Genomic DNA, 17,558 nt, shown 5'->3' on the forward strand with positions numbered 1-17,558 from the left:
TGCCCGCTCGAGCAGCGACTAGAACACCTTCAGAGGTGCGAGCGACAACACCCCAACTCACATAGTTTTCACCGGGGATGAACGACCCATCCAGGTTGAATTTAAGTACTCCTTCGGCTGGTGGTTTCCACTTCTCAGCAGAAACAGTTTTAGTCTTCGGAAGGTAGGCTTGCATATATTCCAGGACGGAGCTACGTGCTCGGCGAGCCACAACAGCAGGTGCTAGCGGATTCTCTCCCTTCCTAAGCTTATTTCTGTTGCTCCACCACATCCACCAGAAGGTGAACACATGCATACGTTTTCCTTCCTCCAGACCCCAAAGATACTCTAGCATAGCATGCTCGTTCGTGATGCGTTCTAGGTCCATTCTCTGTTGCTCCAGAGCTAACTCTCTCCAAACCTCCTTTACCTTTATACATTTGACAAACAGATGAGCACCATCTTCATCAGATTTGCCACAGAAGAAGCATTTTGTACTTCCCACCTTGAGTCCCCTCCATTGCATATTAGTCAATAGCGCAAGTGAGTTGTGCTTAATTCTCCAGACAAACATCTGAACATTCCTGGGACACGGCAACTTCCAAATCCTCTTCCATGAATTGTCATCACCGCTGTTTAGATTGCCTACCGCATGAGAACTTGTGCCCACACCGCCAGTCGTGCTTACTTTCTGCAGCTCAACATGCAGTTTATACGCACTTTTCACCGTGTGTTCTCCTTTGGGCTCGAACTGCCAAGCGATAAAATCCTGAATTCCATCCCTTAGAGGCATCTGCAGGATATGACGCACATCATCTGGCCAAAAGGTATCCCTCACTAGCCTTTCATCCCACTGTCCGGTTGCCGGATCAATAAGCTCATGCACGTATTGGAGAATATTATTCCCGCGAGGGGTTATCACTGTCCGCGACCAAGGCCTTGGAATCCAAGGGTCCGTCCAGATTTTGACAGAAGCTCCATCTCCAATGCGCCAAATATAGCCCTCCCTAACAAGATCCAGCCCCTTCAACATGCTCCGCCAGGCATAGGAAACACCATCCTTAGCTTCTGCTTCCAGCAAGTGGCAGTGAGGAAAGTATCGAGCCTTGAGAACTCGACCACACAGGGTGTTTGGGTTTTGTATTAGCCTCCAAGCTTGCCGCGACGACATGGCCATATTGAAGTTGTACATGTCTCGGAAGCCAAGTCCCCCTTTGGCTTTTGGTTTGATTAATTTCTCCCAGCTAAGCCAGTGAACTGTATTCTCCTTATCTTGTTGACTCCACCAGTAGGTTCCGATAAGTGAACTTAGTTCCTGACAGAAAGTTTTGGTAAGATCAAAACAAGACATGGCAAAGGTGGGTATCGCTTGGGCTACTGTCGTCACTAATGTTTCCTTGCCAACTTTAGCAATGAGTTTCTCTTTCCATCCATACACACGCCCAGCCATAGCTCCTTTGAGATATCCAAAGGCTTTCTTTCTGGATTTACCCACGTGCACCGGAAGGCCCAGGTACTTATCATTCCATGATTCGCTATGGATCTGGAGAGCAGCTTTCACTCCATTTCTTGCATCCACCGAAGTGTTTGGACTAAACATGACCGCAGATTTTTCCAAGTTGATGCACTGACCCGAGCAATTCTCATATAGGTCCAAGATCTCTCTTAACGCTGTGGCCTCCTCTTGGTTTGCTTTCAGCAGCATAACTGAGTCGTCTGCAAACAGCAGATGTGAGATAGCCGGTGCATTCTGACAGATCTTCACCCCACTGATAATTCCATTCCTCTCCGCATCATGCAACAATGCTGACAAACCTTCCGCGCAGATAACAAAGAGATACGGGGACAGAGGGTCACCCTGCCGCAAGCCTCGTGAAGGGGTAAATTGGTCGGTTAGTTCCCCGTTAACCCTGACTTGATATCTAACTGAAGTAACACACTTCATGATGAGTGCGATCCATGCTGTACCAAACCCAAGCCTCTCAAGCATGGCCTGCAAGAAACTCCATTCGACGCGGTCATAGGCTTTACTCATGTCGGCCTTGACGGCCGCAACTCCCTCTTTTCCTTTCCTCTTATTCAACAAGAAGTGTGACAACTCATAAGCGATCAGAACATTATCAGTGATTAGCCTTCCAGGTACAAATGCACTTTGGTTTTCGGAAATAAGCTCCGGAATGATGAGTTTGAGACGGTTCGCTACTACCTTTGATACGAGCTTGTACAAAACATTGCACAGAGAGATTGGACGAAGATCCTTTATTCTGGTTGGGCTCTTAACTTTGGGTATCAACACAACCTGAGTGTCATTCCACCCTGCAGGTATATCACCCCCATTCAACACAGCCAAAACCTCCTCCACGATATGATCACCCATAAAATGCCAATTCTTCTTGTAGACGATGGACGACATCCCGTCCGGCCCTGGTGCCTTCAAATCTCCTATGTGGTCGAGAGCGGCTTTGATCTCTTCTCTTGTGAATTCTGCATTCAGAACCGCTAGCATGGGACTAGTGACCCGCGGCTCCACTTTGTTTAACAGCTCGGGCACGCGATCGCCTGCACTTGTGGTAAAGAGTTCCTGGAAAAAAGAACGCACATAGTTAGTTAGCTCCGGCCCCTCCTTCACCTTCGATCCGTCCTCCTTCTTCAGCATTTTCACCCTATTACGTTTCTTCTTGGCCGCCACCATAGCCATAAAGTAACGAGTACTCCTATTGCCTTCTTCAACCACGTAATGTGGGATCTCTGCTTTGCCTTTGTATTCTTCTTCTCATCTAGGTCACGCACTACCCCTCTGAGCTTCGTCTCTTCTCTCACCTTCTGCTCTGAAATTGGTGCTCGCATACACCTTTCGAGCTCTGTGCGTGCTTTCCTCAACCTCCCTTCTAACTCCCCAACAACATCCTTATGCAATTTACGAATCCTTCCTGCCACCCTCTTCATAGCTTCTGCTACTCCTCCCTCCCATTCCAACCAGCTTTCCTCCCACGCACCTTGTATCTCCTCACTGCAACCCTCTTCTTGCAACCACCACGCTTCAAACCGAAACCCCCTGTCGCCCCTTCCGATCGCCGTACTGTCACCTGAAGTATTAACAATTATTGGTCTGTGATCTGAGTGTCGAGGGTTTCCGTTGACCACCTCAAAGTCCGGGAATGTTTCGCACCACTTGGCATTGGCAGTTGCACGATCAAGTCTCTCACAAATATATGTATCCATCTCCTGACTGTGATTCCTCCAGGTGAACTTATCCCCCGTAAAGCCGATATCACACAGCCCACAACTTTCCAAACTCGCTCTAAAGCTGTCCAAGCAAGCTTGGGGCCGAGGAACACCTCCCAACTTCTCATCGTTAGATAGAATTTCGTTGAAATCACCTAAGCATATCCATGGCCTCCCATGCTGATGCTGCTGCCCTAGCAGTTTTATTGTACGCCATGTCTCCTTCTTCCGATCTGCAGCCGACTCTCCATACACCCCTGTCATCCTCCAGATCATCCCATTCTCCTCCTTCACATCAACGTCTATATGCCTCCTACCATACGAGCGTAGGGACAGGTCCAAACCTCTTCTCCAGAATAATGCAATCCCCCTACTCCTCCCAACTGAGTCCCAAGCAAGCATCTGGGTCAGACCCAGCGACCACCTGAATCTGTCTAACTCTTGATGTGTCATTCTCGTTTCAGAAATAAAAAGTACATCGGGCTCCTCCACTCTCCCCATGTCGAGGAGGCTTTGAACTGCCGGGCCATTCCCAAGCCCCCGGCAGTTCCAGCTGACTAGTTTCATTGCTCCTGGCGGGGCTGCTCCTGCAGCCCGGCCGATGTAGTTGCATTGTTGGTCTGCACACCCTTCAACACCTCCTGAACTTCTCCTACGTCCTCAATTACCCCAGTCCTACCCTTCTTAGCTTCCTTCTCTTCATCAGTGGTTAGCTCGCTTCTCTTCTGACCCAGGATCTTCTCACGCTGTATAACTGGGTGTGGATCCCCATGTGTCCTCTCCACCCTCTTATACTTCTTGCCATTAGGGTTTTTGCCATTGATCCTACTCACTGATCCACCCTCCTTGGTATGTTTATCCTTATGCACCTGGGCAACCAAAACTTCCCCCGCCACTGCAGTACCTAGCTTCTCTCCTCTTTCCCCGTCCATTCTCCCTTCTGAACCACTAGCGTCTATACCCTTTTCTTCACCCCCCTTCTCAGGCTCTAAACCAGTGCCGAGCAACAGCCTCCTAGGATTACCTGAGCGATCCTGCGGTTGTTTGTTTTTAGCTGGGCTTGTAACTTCTTCTCCCTTTTCCGTACCTCCTGAACTTGCACCACTTAAACGAGCGCCCTCCTTCCTCCATGACAATCCGTCGCTACCACTTCCCGTCCTCCCGCTTGATCGACTATACCCGTAGTTCCTCCTACCCTCATAGTCCCTGCTTCCTCTCCTCCACACACCATCATCTCCCGCCCCTCTTCGACTTCCCATATCCGCCTTAAGCCATCTCCCAAACTGTTGGGCCTCCCCTTTCTTAAGCTTGATCTCACAGTCCTTCGCAGTGTGTCCGAGTCTTCCACACGTATAACAAAAGTCCAGAAGGAATTCATACTCGAACCTGCACCACCCATTCTCCTCTTCTTCCTCTGTCATCCTCATCTCCTTTCTTTGTTTCTGCTCGTCCTCGTACTCAAGTGTAAAACCCCTCATGATAGGTTTATCGATCCTCATCCTTATTTTAATCCTCATGAACTTCCCGATCGCATTGCCATCCACCCCCGTACCAGCTTCTACAAACTGGCCAATGATGTTGCCAATGTCCTCCGCTGAATCCACGTTCATCATACCTAACGGAAGGTTATACACCCTGACCCAAACTGGTATGTTGTTGAATTCATAGTCATCCAGCCTCTTGCAAGGGGTCAAACTCCTCCACCACCACAAGGTCATTATCAAACATCCATGGCCCGTTCTCAATAGCCTTCCGCTTCCCTGATTCTTGTAAGAACGTGAAGACAAAACGGTTTTCCCCCACCTCCTTACAATCTATTCCCTTGATCGGACACCAAACTTTCCCAAGAGACAGCGAGATGGCATCTGGGTGCGCCAATCTCTCCGAGAAGATCTTGCCAACCGCCTGTGCACCTACACCCTTCCCCTTCTCCTTTGCCGCGCCCCTGATCTTGACTCCTTTCTTCTCCTCCTCCGACAGCTTCAACCCCCTCATCATCCCAGCCACTCCCTCCATGACTCCTTCCCCCCACACACACCCCCTGCCCTCCTCTTAGATTCAGGTGTTTTACGACCACGCACCCTAGGGAAGCGCGCAGAAGGACTACGGTGGAAGGGACTCGGATGTGGATGAAGGAACGCGACCACGATGGAGACAGAAAGAACTAGGCGGCGGCTGATCACGGCGAACCCTAGGCGGAGAGGACCCGATCGCGATCGCCTTGGCAATCGCCTCCGGAAATCTCGGACAGGACCCCAACCGTCACCCTACGGGACGGACCTTCACTGGCATAGCTTTACTAAACATGTCCGTGGAAAATCGACTTGTGTTTATAGAATTATAGTGCACAAAGGTGCCGAAGAGTGGAACTTTCCCACAACTAAACATCGATCCACATTTAAAATATATGAACAGGTAAAATAGCTTTGTACCATATTGTGCTACCAAACAGAGGTTTCTATCCCTTGCACCTATCCTAGTCCAAGAAAGTTGGGCGCAACTAGTTATTCACGATCCATGACAACGCAATCTAGTGGAGTTATAGAGAAAACTAGCTTAAAATGCTCATTGATGACTACATTAATCCTTATTAGCCCCTTGGCCTCCCTGCAAGGAATCACAAGGCCTTCAAATCTGAAACCCTGTAGAGGTCTTAGCGTGAACATCGACAGTAGGCAATGGGCTCAAGGGGACTGTGTGAACTAGACATGTCTGTATGGGAGGCAGCAGGCTCTAGAGGACTGTGTGAACTACACATATTTGTATGGGAGACAACGTGGTCAAGAGGAGCAGTGTGACCGCCGGTGAGAACCGGTGCAGCAAAATGGCGATGCAGTGCCATTGGAGAAGAGTGAAGAGCTCATCTTCATCCTTTCCCGATGGACGCCAACACCCATCACCGCAAGGTTCCTCCACCCTGAGATCACCTGATTAGATCCTCCCATGATGGAATGTCTAGCTGAGTTAACAGGTGTAACTCTGTTTTTGTAGCTTCTCCCAATGCATAAAATACATGGATGCTCTACCTAGATCTTTGTTTCCCTCTAATATTCCAGCTACTAAATATGAGTCTGCATCTAACACATCTCTCAAAATGAAACGATAATATGAAGCTACTTGCATACATGGAACAGTGGTAATAGGACTCTACAAACATATAGCACTGTTTTCACCTTCCTGTTAGCTTCATGCATGTGATGTATCCATGCAAAAACTATGTGGTGGCCATTCAGGAGTTGTGAGTGACATGCTTTTGCTATGCCCGTAGTATTTGCTCAACAATCAAGCATGATGTAGCCATGATGCATGTACATTATGTAATGTAATCCTCGTTGCACTGCTGTCATGCTATTTTTTTCGAAAAGGGGGGACTCCCCGGCCTCAGCATCAGAACGATGCATACGGCCAACTTATTAAATAAATAAATAGGTTCAACAAGGTCTTAAAGTCTCAAAACGAAAATAAAGAAGAGCTCACAAAGAGCCGAAAAGGCGAAAAACAAACTAGCCACAAAAAGCCACAACCGGCTGGCATAAGAGAGATAGGTAAACTAATTGCCTATCCTATTACATGAGCGCCATCCAAACCGGTTGAAGATATCCCGTGCTACCATCTCCCAGCGGATAGATCCAGTAACCAAACGCTCCCTGGCCTCTGTCGGAGTGAGTAGCGACCACATACGGATCAACGCAGTGGCTCGGAAAATAACCTGCAAAAAATGAATATTTGTTGTTCTGTTAAAAACCAAATCATTTCTGTAGTTCCAGACTGCCCACAATAAAGCACAAACTCCTACGCGAATATGTGTCGCTGTTTCGGGCTCTATCCCGTTAAGCCACGTTCTAAATAACGTGTTGACAGAACTCGATGGAGTAATATTAAATGCAATATGGATTGTCCGTCATAGAACTTTGGCTAACGGGCAGTCAAGAAAAAGGTGTTTGATAGTTTCGTCCCGATCACAGAAGCTAACACCTAGTAGGTCCTGTCCAAGTACGCTTTACCAAATTGTCCTTAGTTAAAATTACTTGTTTATGGACAAACCACATAAACACTTTGATTTTCAAAGGAATTTTGACAGCCCAAACATGTTTGGAACTAGGAATTGAGCTTGAATTGATAACATCAACATACATTGATTTAACTGTAAACTCTTCAGACCTAGTAAGTTTCCAGCGTAATTTATCGGGCTGTTGAGATAGCTGAACCTCCATCAGTCTACCTACTAGATGGAGCCATTCTTCCCAACGATTGCCAACTAGCGTCCTTCTGAATTGAATATTAAGGGGAGTGGATTGAAGTACCGTTGCAACGAACGCCTCACGTCGTTGAACAATACGATACAGAGACGAGTATTGAATGGCAAGGGGGGTCTCTCCGAGCCAAGTATCCTCCCAGAATCGCGTGCTAGCGCCGTTGCCAATAATAAACTTTGTCCTATTAAACAAGGTTAATTTGACTTTCATAAGACCTTTCCAAAAGGGTGAGTCAGTCGGCCTTGCTGCCACCTGGGACAAAGTTTTGGAGTGAAGATACTTGCTACGAAGGATCTGCGCCCAAGTGGCATCAGTCTCTACCGATAACTTCCACAGCCACTTGCTGAGAAGACATCTGTTCTTGACCTCAAGATTCTCAACACCAAGGCCCCCTTGGTCTTTCGGTCGACAGATGATATCCCATTTGGCGAGTCGGTATTTTCTTTTTAGATCATCGCTCTGCCAGAAGAAACGTGATCGATAGAAGTCCAGTCTTTTCCTAACTCCAACTGGGACTTCGAAGAACGATAAAAGAAACATAGGCATACTCGTGAGAACCGAGTTTATCAGAATCAATCGGCCTCCGTATGACATGAGCTTGCCCTTCCAGCAACTCAGTTTCTTTTCAAAACGGTCCTCGATGCACTTCCATTCTCTGTTTGTCAGCTTACGATGGTGAATTGGTATACCTAAGTACGTGAAAGGTAAAGTCCCCAATTCGCACCCAAACAATTGCCTATATGCCTCTTGTTCGTTATTGGCTCTACCAAAGCAGAACAATTCGCTTTTGTGAAAGTTAATCTTTAACCCGGTCAATTGTTCAAATAAGCATAACACCAGCTTCATATTTCTCGCTTTGGCCAAGTCATGCTCCATAAAGATGATCGTATCATCGGCGTACTGTAGGATAGACACACCTCCATCAACTAGATGAGGTACCAAGCCACCCACCTGACCAGCCTCCTTAGTCATTCCTATCAGAATTGCCAACACATCAACTACAATGTTGAACAAGATAGGAGACATCGGATCCCCTTGTCTCAAGCCCTTATGTGTCTGGAAATAATGACCTACGTCGTCATTCACTTTAATTCCAACACTCCCTTTTTGCGTGAACGATTCTACCTGGCGTCGCCAGGCTTCATCAAAACCTTTCATACGCAAGGCTTGTTGAAGGAATGACCATTTGACTTTATCGTACGCTTTCTCGAAATCCACCTTAAAAACAACTCCATCTAATTTTTTCGTGTGGATTTCGTAGAGCGTTTCATGAAGGACCACCACCCCTTCTAGGATGTTTCTGTCCGGCATGAAAGCAGTTTGGGAATGCTGCACCACAGAATGCGCAATCTGTGTGAGCCTATTAGTCCCAACCTTGGTGAAAATTTTGAAACTACTACTGTCATGCTATGCAGGACCAGAATCCACAAAGAGAACAAACCCCATGATTGTATAACATCAAGAATCAGCTATAATATTTGTTATTAACTGAATTTAGACTAGGCATAAATTCTTTTTTGAAATAAAAGGGAATCTCCTAAAATAGAAGATTTTTACTTCTTGACTCTCATAAATTGCAAGTACTACTGCAAGTACGCATGCACAAGCAACTGACCTCTCATACAGTTTCCATGTTACAAATATATTGTATTGCCACAAAGTCATTACAAGCCAAAGTATAAAAAAGAACAATGTAATGGACACCAGTAGCATTGTATTGCCACGGGCCGCACTGGTTTAATTCTTACTGCTTACCTAGTTTGAACAGTGCCACCAGCCATAATCTTCACACGAGTCTCCTAGGCAATAGGTGTGCCGACCTCAAAGAAGAATGTTGACAATCTGAGAGGCTCTTCTGAATCAAATTCAAACCATATTGCTGCAGCATCAATTCTGTGCTAATAATCATTTTCATTTACCATCCCCAGGAGCACCCTTCATCTTGAGAGGGTCAGATGCTATTCTCCACAAACTAATTAACAGTGTATCATTGTGGATAACTGCAATCCCCAGCAGTAAACAGAAAATACATTCAGGGAGACCAAGAGGAGACAAGAAACTGGCCAAGCAGATTAGTCACCTGAAAAGGCAAACAAAATGCAGTGTTGTTGCATAGCTTCCCTCTGATAAGAAAACTTTGGATAAATGTAAATCGGAAATAGCTTTTTTTTTTCATCTCATATTTTCAGTCAGAAAAGAAAAAACTGACAGCAGCAAGTTTCAACGAGCAACACTATGTTCATCTCAAGAAGTTTAAAATATGGTCCAGCCTGTTCTGAATCATTTCAATTAGGAATTACATAGCATTTAGTAATTGACATAAAGCCATAAAAGTACTCCAGGACTCATTCTGATCAACCAAGCAAAAACAATAACCGCTAGTACCAACTACCAACTTTGCTCTCATAATTAACTGCTTTAAGAATATGATTCTCATGAAAATTTTATAATATTTAACATTAGGCATACCTTCCGTCTGGAATCAGGCAAAGACTGATCAGTCATGCTATCGTCAACCATGACATCCTCATTGATGTTTATAGCATCCCTTTGTGATACCCTCGCTGGATTTCTTTCATAAACAATAATCTCTTCATATGCCTTCTGTAAGATATCTTTTGCTGCTTTGTACACTCTCTCTGATCCAGATCCTTTCTCAGCACATCCGATGACATCAGCACATAGAACATCGTAACGGCTTGTAATGGACTGACAAGCATCATCTTGATGGTTATCACAGTTGTATTCTAATAAACCACCGTCTCTGGCCTTCCTTGTCCAACGCTTCAAAAGGTAATCAGGTGGAAGTAAATGTGGATCAACTATTATGAATACTCCTAGAATATGACGGCATAAAATACCTGAGAACTCAAAGTATTTGCAACTACATTTTGCCATCTTATTGGAAGCATTGTAGGTCACACAGAATGTATCTGATGAATTTTCATCTTTCATGATGTTATACTCACTTATGCAGCCATCTTTAGTTTTCTGAATAATATATGCCAAAGACTCTGTAAATTCTTCCTGAAATCTACTAAAGACTGCTTTGGTGTAGGTACGTGCTGCCTGTTTTTCCATGGGTGATGCAGTCTTTGTTGTCACCAAATTTAAAGAAGTGTCCATATCTGCTTTTGCTTCTTCCTCATAATGGTTTTCTATGCTCAAATCAAATTGGGTTAGAAAAACTTCCAGTGTCACCTTCGTACTGAAATACTTCTTGTAGAAATCATTCATGGTTTCTAACTTCTGCGCTTTAGATATTTCGGCACAGAATGTATCCATCAGGTACAAAGGAACCCATTTTTGGCGGATATTGTACATTGCTTGAAGCCATGTATTATTTCTTAAATCATAAGTATCAATGATTGACATCCACGCTGTTTCAAATGTGTTGATTGTTTCAGACTCAATAACACAGCTTTCTAACTCATCTATTAAAGTAGGATGTTCTGAGTATGTATGAGCTAACTTCTGTTTGGTTCTACTCAAAATGTGCCACTTGCAGAAGCGGTGACAGGTATGCGGAAAAACCCTTCCAATTGCAGCTTTCATGGCCCGATTTTGGTCGGTAACTAGTGAACATGGTGCCTTCCCACTCATTGCTGCCAGCCATGTTTCAAATAGCCAAACAAATGAGCATTCAGTATCTTCCATAAGCAATGCACATCCAAATATAACACGCTGAAGATGATGATTGACTCCTGAAAAGGTAACAAAGGGCATCATATACTTGTTCTTCTTGTATGTTGTGTCAAATGTAACAGCATCCCCAAAATGCTGATAAGCAAGTTTAGCTCTAGCATCGGCCCAGAAAACATTCATTAGACAGCTATTCTTGTCGACCTGTATGGCATGGAAGAAAGCAGGGTCATTGGCTTGCATGTTCTTCAAATAATCAAGAAGACCTTGAGCGTCTCCGCCTTCCCCAAGAATATTCTGCCTCAGAAAGGGCACTTCGTCTGAGCCCATCATAGTGATCTTATTGGAGACATCAAGCAAACCTCTGTCACGAAGATACCCAACTCTGCTACAGGTGCCAAGGTTATGATTATGAGCTGTTTCAAGCTTGGAAACAACCCAATGGTTTGATTCTCTGACCACCTCCATCATAGCATTGCAACCTTCCCGCATAGACATCCTCTCACGCTTCTTTGTAGCCTCATCTGATGATGGATTCTTCTTTCTGTACATGCCTTCCCTTGAGCAAACAAACCTCCTCATGACGACAACCTCCTCTGTACCTTTCGAACGGCGAGACCTACCAACACGGAAGGGAAATCCAAGGTGCCTGGCATACTCATTGTAGAAAGTCTTTGCTGCTTCATCAGATTCAAATGTCATGCCTAGCAATGGCTCTTTAGGATCCTCTGGAGGTACAAAATCTTTCATGGCATCCTGCTCAGCAATACCACCAACCGAAGCAGCTACTCCTGCTTCTATGACTGGATCTCCGAGAATCAGATTGTCATTCTGGACAGACCGAGCATTGGTGTCCAAGGACATGAGGCAATCAACATAATCCGCAATCAGCTCATCCCCTTCACCCCTTGCAGCTTCCATCAGTGCATATCAAGTTCTGCACACATCAATCACAGAATGATATGTATCATCACTTGCACATGGGGGCAGAGCTAGGATTTTAAGCCAAGGTATGCCGATTAACAAAAAAGAATCCACTGCAGTTTAAAATATAGTAGTTCAAAATAACAGCAACTGAAGTACAGATTGTTCTTTATAACGATAGTATCTTGAATAGTTTAGTTCAATTACAAAAATTAAGAACAAAATTACATTTCACTCTATGATGATGTCGGACATTTTCCACACCAAAAATTTGCACATTAGCCACAAATCAATTCATTACTAGACGGAACAGAGCGCTCTGCTGCGCCCAGCTATAGCCACGTCCTCCACATGCGATTTTAGGGAGGCTGGCGTGTGCGTATTTCTGTATCCTATCTTTTTTTGTTGGGGGATGGTCAATGTGAGTCGCACACCGGTATGGAATGGAGGACTATTCATATATCAACAAGCATCCTCCCACAAACCCACTGTTCAGCCCGAAGACCCACCCAGCAGCCACAGCGAGGCTCTAAGCTTACAAAATCTCAGTGGCATTGGCTCACTATAAAGGGAAGAAAAGGTGTCGAAAAATTAACTCTCTTGCCCACATAATGTACCAACAGTAATGACATCAATGATAGTGGATTGCACAATTTGAGTGCAGTACCACCAACACAATGCTCTAACAAATATATTCAAGTACATTCACAATAGTGAGGCAAATGAAGTTGATCTTGTAAGCACAAAATGGTGTCTGCTGGGAGGAGGCAAACTTGCATTAACAAATCTGAAATTCAAACAGGCTATAACTGATTTGCTCAAATCTTACCATAACAAATCTGAACACCATACAGGTTATAACTGATTTGCTCAAATCTTAACCTATTCAGACAACATGTTTGCTCTGTGTAGCAGTCAGACTGCCAATCACACCTATTGTCATGCCCACGGCCTGCAGTCAAGAAAGCTCTTAAACTCATAGTAGTTGCTCGAAGCAAAGTCGCGATCCTTATCTCTTAGGTAGTTCACTGCCAAAACAAAGTAGTATATACAGGAAAGCAAAAGGCTAAGAGGGACATGCAAAAGCTTGTAACAGCAGAAGAAACCATACTGAAATATTGTAGTGCACAACCATTTTATAAGAAACAATCGAGCCTAGTAACCAAACCACCATCATAAATTGTTTAAGTGAATAAAAGGCATAAGTTTTATGTGGATAAAGATTAACTCTTTTGTTGGAACAACCACCAGTCGAAAGATTCACAGGGGAACCGAAAAACTAATAACAGAAGCTGGGAAACAAAATGTATACCTGAGCAGAATTGGATGTGTATCATTCTTCACTAATGCCTCATACCTCATTAAGCTTCTCACAATTACCAAGACTACCTGCACAGGTGGACAGAAACAAACAGTAAAAGCTAGCACCACACTAAAAATCAGTCATAGCAAAGCATTCTGAAGCACAACAATTGGCAGCTCATATGCATCTGCTAAATAGCTTACTAACATGAATTCTTCACTGTATGCGCCACTTACATCTATACAACCTATCATTCATTATTCAGCCTATGCACCACTTCATTGCATAGAGGCAAAGGAATGCCTGTGCAGGTGATAATGTGTACGGTAAAGCATGCCACATCGAGTACTGAAGGTAAAAGGTATTTTTGGTTGCCATAACTGAAAATGTGAGAGTAAAGTGTATTATGGAAAAGCCTACACAAATTAACCAGGCGAACTCTAAAACTGGAAGCAAATTAAAATCGTGAAATTAGGCATCAACTATTTATCAAATGTACAACATTGTAGGAAATCAAGAAAGGAAAATCAGGAATTATTATCTCTGTTGGCCATGACAAGAGAAGAGTTGCAGTATGGGGAATTACATTAGTCAAAGGGATGAACAAACCTAGGAAAAGAGGCCGTCAAGGTCACGGGGGCTGAGCCAGGGCAGCAGAAAGGGCTGTCGAGGTCGCGTTCGCGGCGCCTTCGTCGTCCTTGTAGCAGAGGGAGGGGGACGTGCAGCGGTGCAGGCAGGCGGTGCGGGGGCGAGCAGAGCAGAGGAGGGCGAGCGGGGATTACTGTGCTGGGGAGCAGGCGGAGGTCGACAGCAAGCAGCGGCGGCGGGGAGTGGCGGAGCGGCGCACCTACGGAACAGGCAGCAGGCAAAATAACCGTTTTTTAGGGGTTTTAGAACAAAAATCAGTGCTCCAATAACTACGCTATATAAATTCGGAAAAACTAACGCCCACACGTATGGGCGTTTGCACATCGCCCACACGTCTCCATCACCACTCATTTTGCCATGTATGAACAGATGACATCAACAGAAATCTTTTTGGTTTTTGGCTTAAAAATGTTTTATCTCTTAATTAAAAAATTGAATTAAAAATCCATTTTCACCATTAAATCCGTCTCGACGCGATCTTTAAAACTAGACCCCATGTTGATATGTTTCGACGATTTTTTTTAAAGTTGCCATGATGTTTACACTATAGTTGTCATAGTGCTTAAACTAAAGTTGCCATGTAGCAGTTTTAGTTTGTAGAGCATGGCAATTTTAGTTTTTTTATGATGGCAATTCCAGTACTTTGACCATAAAAATATATTTTTTTTGAACCATAGCAATTTTAAGTGCATGTATCATGGCAATTTTACTTTATGGTGCATAGCACGTCTAGTTTCTTAATTCTCCGTTTTATAATATGTCAAAATTACTTTTAAATGTAGAAGAAAATAGTTGAAACATATCATGGCAATTTCAGTGTAAATATCATGGCAATTCATGTGCAATAGACATGACAACTTTTAAAAAAAATCATCGAAATATATTGATATGAGATCTAGTTTCGAAGATCTCGTCGCGAGGGATTTAATAGTGAAAACGGATTTTCAATCGGATTTTTCATTTAAAAGATAAAACATTTTGTAAACTGAAAACCCAAAAAGATTCCCACATGCATGCATGCGGTGACATGTCGTAGTCTGTGTGTTATAGAGCGTGTGGGCAGGTTTGGCTCCCACCACACGTGTGGGCGTTAGCGTTGTCCTATAACAGAGGGAGTACGTACATAAAAGGGAATGTATCTAGTGCGTGTGGGCAGGTTTAGCTCCCACCACCATACTTGTTATCAAAATGGATAAAAAGGAATGTATCTAGATTATTTTCAGATAGAGGGAGTACGTACATAACGTGATTGCCCAATGCTAAATGTTCCCGCATGTGACCACCGCCAACCAGTGAACCGTCATGGACGACACGTCCTACACGATCACCAACCCCGTTGTCGTCACGCTGCAGAACCTCCTCCGATGGTTCCCACTGTCGTCGTCGTGGCCGCCTCCAAGCCCCTTCTCTTCCAAATTATCATGGGAAATATACGGGAAGAGAAGGGTATATTTTCCATGATAATTTGAAAGAAATGAGATCTTACTGCACGTAAGAGCATCTTCAGCGAACCCTCTTCCCCAGTTTCTCAAGTGAACAGTCTGAATAAAAAATGCCATACAGCTGGACCCATTTTCAGCTCATATGTCCGGGTTGTCCAACACCATCATTTCCAGCACATACGTGTGACGTATTTGGGTCCATGTAGATGCACTCGACATGTTGTGCCGGCCCGGGACTAGCCCACCCTGACCACACAAAACCCCACCATGGACCAAATCCTAGCCACTTCACTCTATCCGCTCCACCCCACTCATCTTCTCCCCTTTTTCGATCATCTCTGCCATGGTGAGCACCAGATCGGAGTCCGTTCGTCTCGCATTCCACCGCTCTCGGGTCGAGACCCAAGCTCGATTGTCGGACCCGTTGATTACCTTGATCTGGTTTCGGATAGAGATAGTACCTACTTTTTCCTTCAAAGGCTCCCTTTGGTATCGAACCCACGGGGGGAATTGCTAATTGAGCGATGGTTCTGGAAAGCTTTTGCCTTTGCTAAAAGTTCTAGTTTCCCGAACCGAAATCACACAGTTTTAGAGAAAAACAATAAATGGAAATAGGTCACGGCTCAAAGCCTTAACTTGCAGCCATATACTTGCACGTGGGATTTCAACTAAATATTCAACATGGTCAACACCGCTATTGTGTGTTGTCAACATGTATATGTAGGGGATGCGTCCTAATAACGTCATGATCCATCAGCAACCTGCATCGTGATTCTATTGTCCAACCAATGTCCTTATCGTCATGCAAGGTTACCTCGATTACGAAGGATTTCTTCGGACCAACGCATTGGGGCATTTAATGACTGCACTTCACGTTTCCCCGGGGAATTTCTTTCAGCCATGGTACTTATCCTTATTATCACCGGCTTTCAGCATAGCCTTACATTCATCCTTGCACTTTACCTCCTCCTTGATTGATCCTTGGGATCCTGGGTACCCGCGGGGCCTTAGAAAGATAAAGAGACAAGAGACAAATATGTTGTGATACACACAAATATGTTTGGTCTTAAAGCCAATACCAACAATCCTGCACAAATACATGGGGTTGCAAGGCTACTGTAGGGGATATCTAGCGACATATGTCAGGGGGTGGCTTATCATGGATGGGGACAAAAGTACGTCGCCGGGCTCTAGAAGCAGGAGTGAGCGAGACCGCATACGCCTGCGAATCTTACCCAGGTTCGGGGCTCTCCATGGAGATAACACCTCTAGTCCTGCTCTGCGGGGTCTCCGCATGATGACTATGGTCAATAGAGTAGCTACAAGATTGCTCCTTGAGCTGTTCGGCTAGAGGAGGAAGAAGGCAAGGCTAGCTCTGCTCCTCTCTCCATATGTGTGTGTATGATCTCTAGGGTTCTGAACCCCTTGAATGGGGAAGCCTGGGGGGTTTATATAGGCCTACCCCCCAGGGGTACAATGGTAATCCGGCCGGGTGTAGGACCCGACCGTCAGTGTCTCTAGGCTACGGCTTCTCCGCCGGCTGCTGGGGCCCGCCGCTTGGTGGGTCCCGCCGGCTGCCGTGATCTCGGCTGACAGGTAGGGCCCGCCGCTTGCGGGTCCTGTTGACTGCTTTATATTGTTGTCTCGCCTCTGATGACGGAGGCTTTGTCGGGGGAAGCGTGGCTACTGTCCCGCCGCCTGGTGGGCGCTCACTGTAGCCACACCCCATCTCATCTGATTAATGGCGCGCAGACTCCGAGGGGGAGAAGGGTCGCCTGCTAGGAGTCGGCCTGCCCTTGTTGCCGTCTGCTTGGGGTTCGCCGCCTTCTGGTGGCTCGCGGACAGGTAGGGCCCGCCGCCTGCGGGCCATACCGACCGCCCGTCATGGGAACGTGGCTCCCTCTGACGTAAGTGATGTCACGAGCTGCGTGGCAACAGTGCCGCGCCGGGTGAGGGGTGTCCGCTTGGTACACCGCACTGTGGCCACGATCCGCCCTGGATTCGGGGGTGGCAGGTCGCACTGTAGCCACGCCCCGTCCTGTCGTGGTTATGTGGGTGCAAACTTTGAGGGGACGAGGGGCCGCCTGCTAGGAGTCGGTCCCCTCGTGGCCGCCTTCTATGGTCTCGCCGTCTTCCAGC

At 45.6% G+C, this 17,558-nt stretch overlaps 1 protein-coding gene across 3 annotated transcripts; it reads right to left on the reverse strand.

Moving 5' to 3' along the window:
* Nucleotides 1-9,092: 9,092 nt before the first annotated feature.
* Nucleotides 9,093-12,966, reverse strand: LOC123119668 (protein FAR1-RELATED SEQUENCE 5). 3 transcript variants are annotated; one of them, XM_044539554.1, is made up of 3 exons: nt 12,856-12,966; nt 9,930-12,076; nt 9,093-9,540 (listed from the first exon to the last, which is right to left on the reverse strand). In XM_044539554.1, exons 2-3 carry the CDS (start codon nt 12,021-12,023, stop codon nt 9,493-9,495), a joined length of 2,142 nt encoding a protein of 713 aa, XP_044395489.1. In that variant the 5' UTR covers nt 12,024-12,076; nt 12,856-12,966; the 3' UTR covers nt 9,093-9,492. The 3 variants fall into 3 exon arrangements, with proteins under 3 accessions (XP_044395489.1, XP_044395491.1, XP_044395490.1); XM_044539556.1 differs by having other exon boundaries at nt 9,930-12,039; nt 12,856-12,958; XM_044539555.1 differs by having other exon boundaries at nt 9,930-12,139; nt 12,856-12,958.
* Nucleotides 12,967-17,558: the final 4,592 nt, after the last annotated feature.

Source organism: Triticum aestivum, chromosome 5D (genome assembly GCF_018294505.1).
Source record: "Triticum aestivum cultivar Chinese Spring chromosome 5D, IWGSC CS RefSeq v2.1, whole genome shotgun sequence".
Classification (NCBI taxonomy): Eukaryota; Viridiplantae; Streptophyta; class Magnoliopsida; order Poales; family Poaceae; genus Triticum; species Triticum aestivum.

Bases quoted from the DNA above. Each gene is read 5' to 3' on its own strand.
- LOC123119668 (XM_044539554.1), bottom strand. From the start codon at position 12,023: ATGGAAGCTGCAAGGGGTGAAGGGGATGAGCTGATTGCGGATTATGTT. The intron at 9,541-9,929 runs GTATGCCTAATG...TTGCCTTTTCAG, and splicing joins TGCCTGATTCCAGACGGAAG to GTGACTAATCTGCTTGGCCA.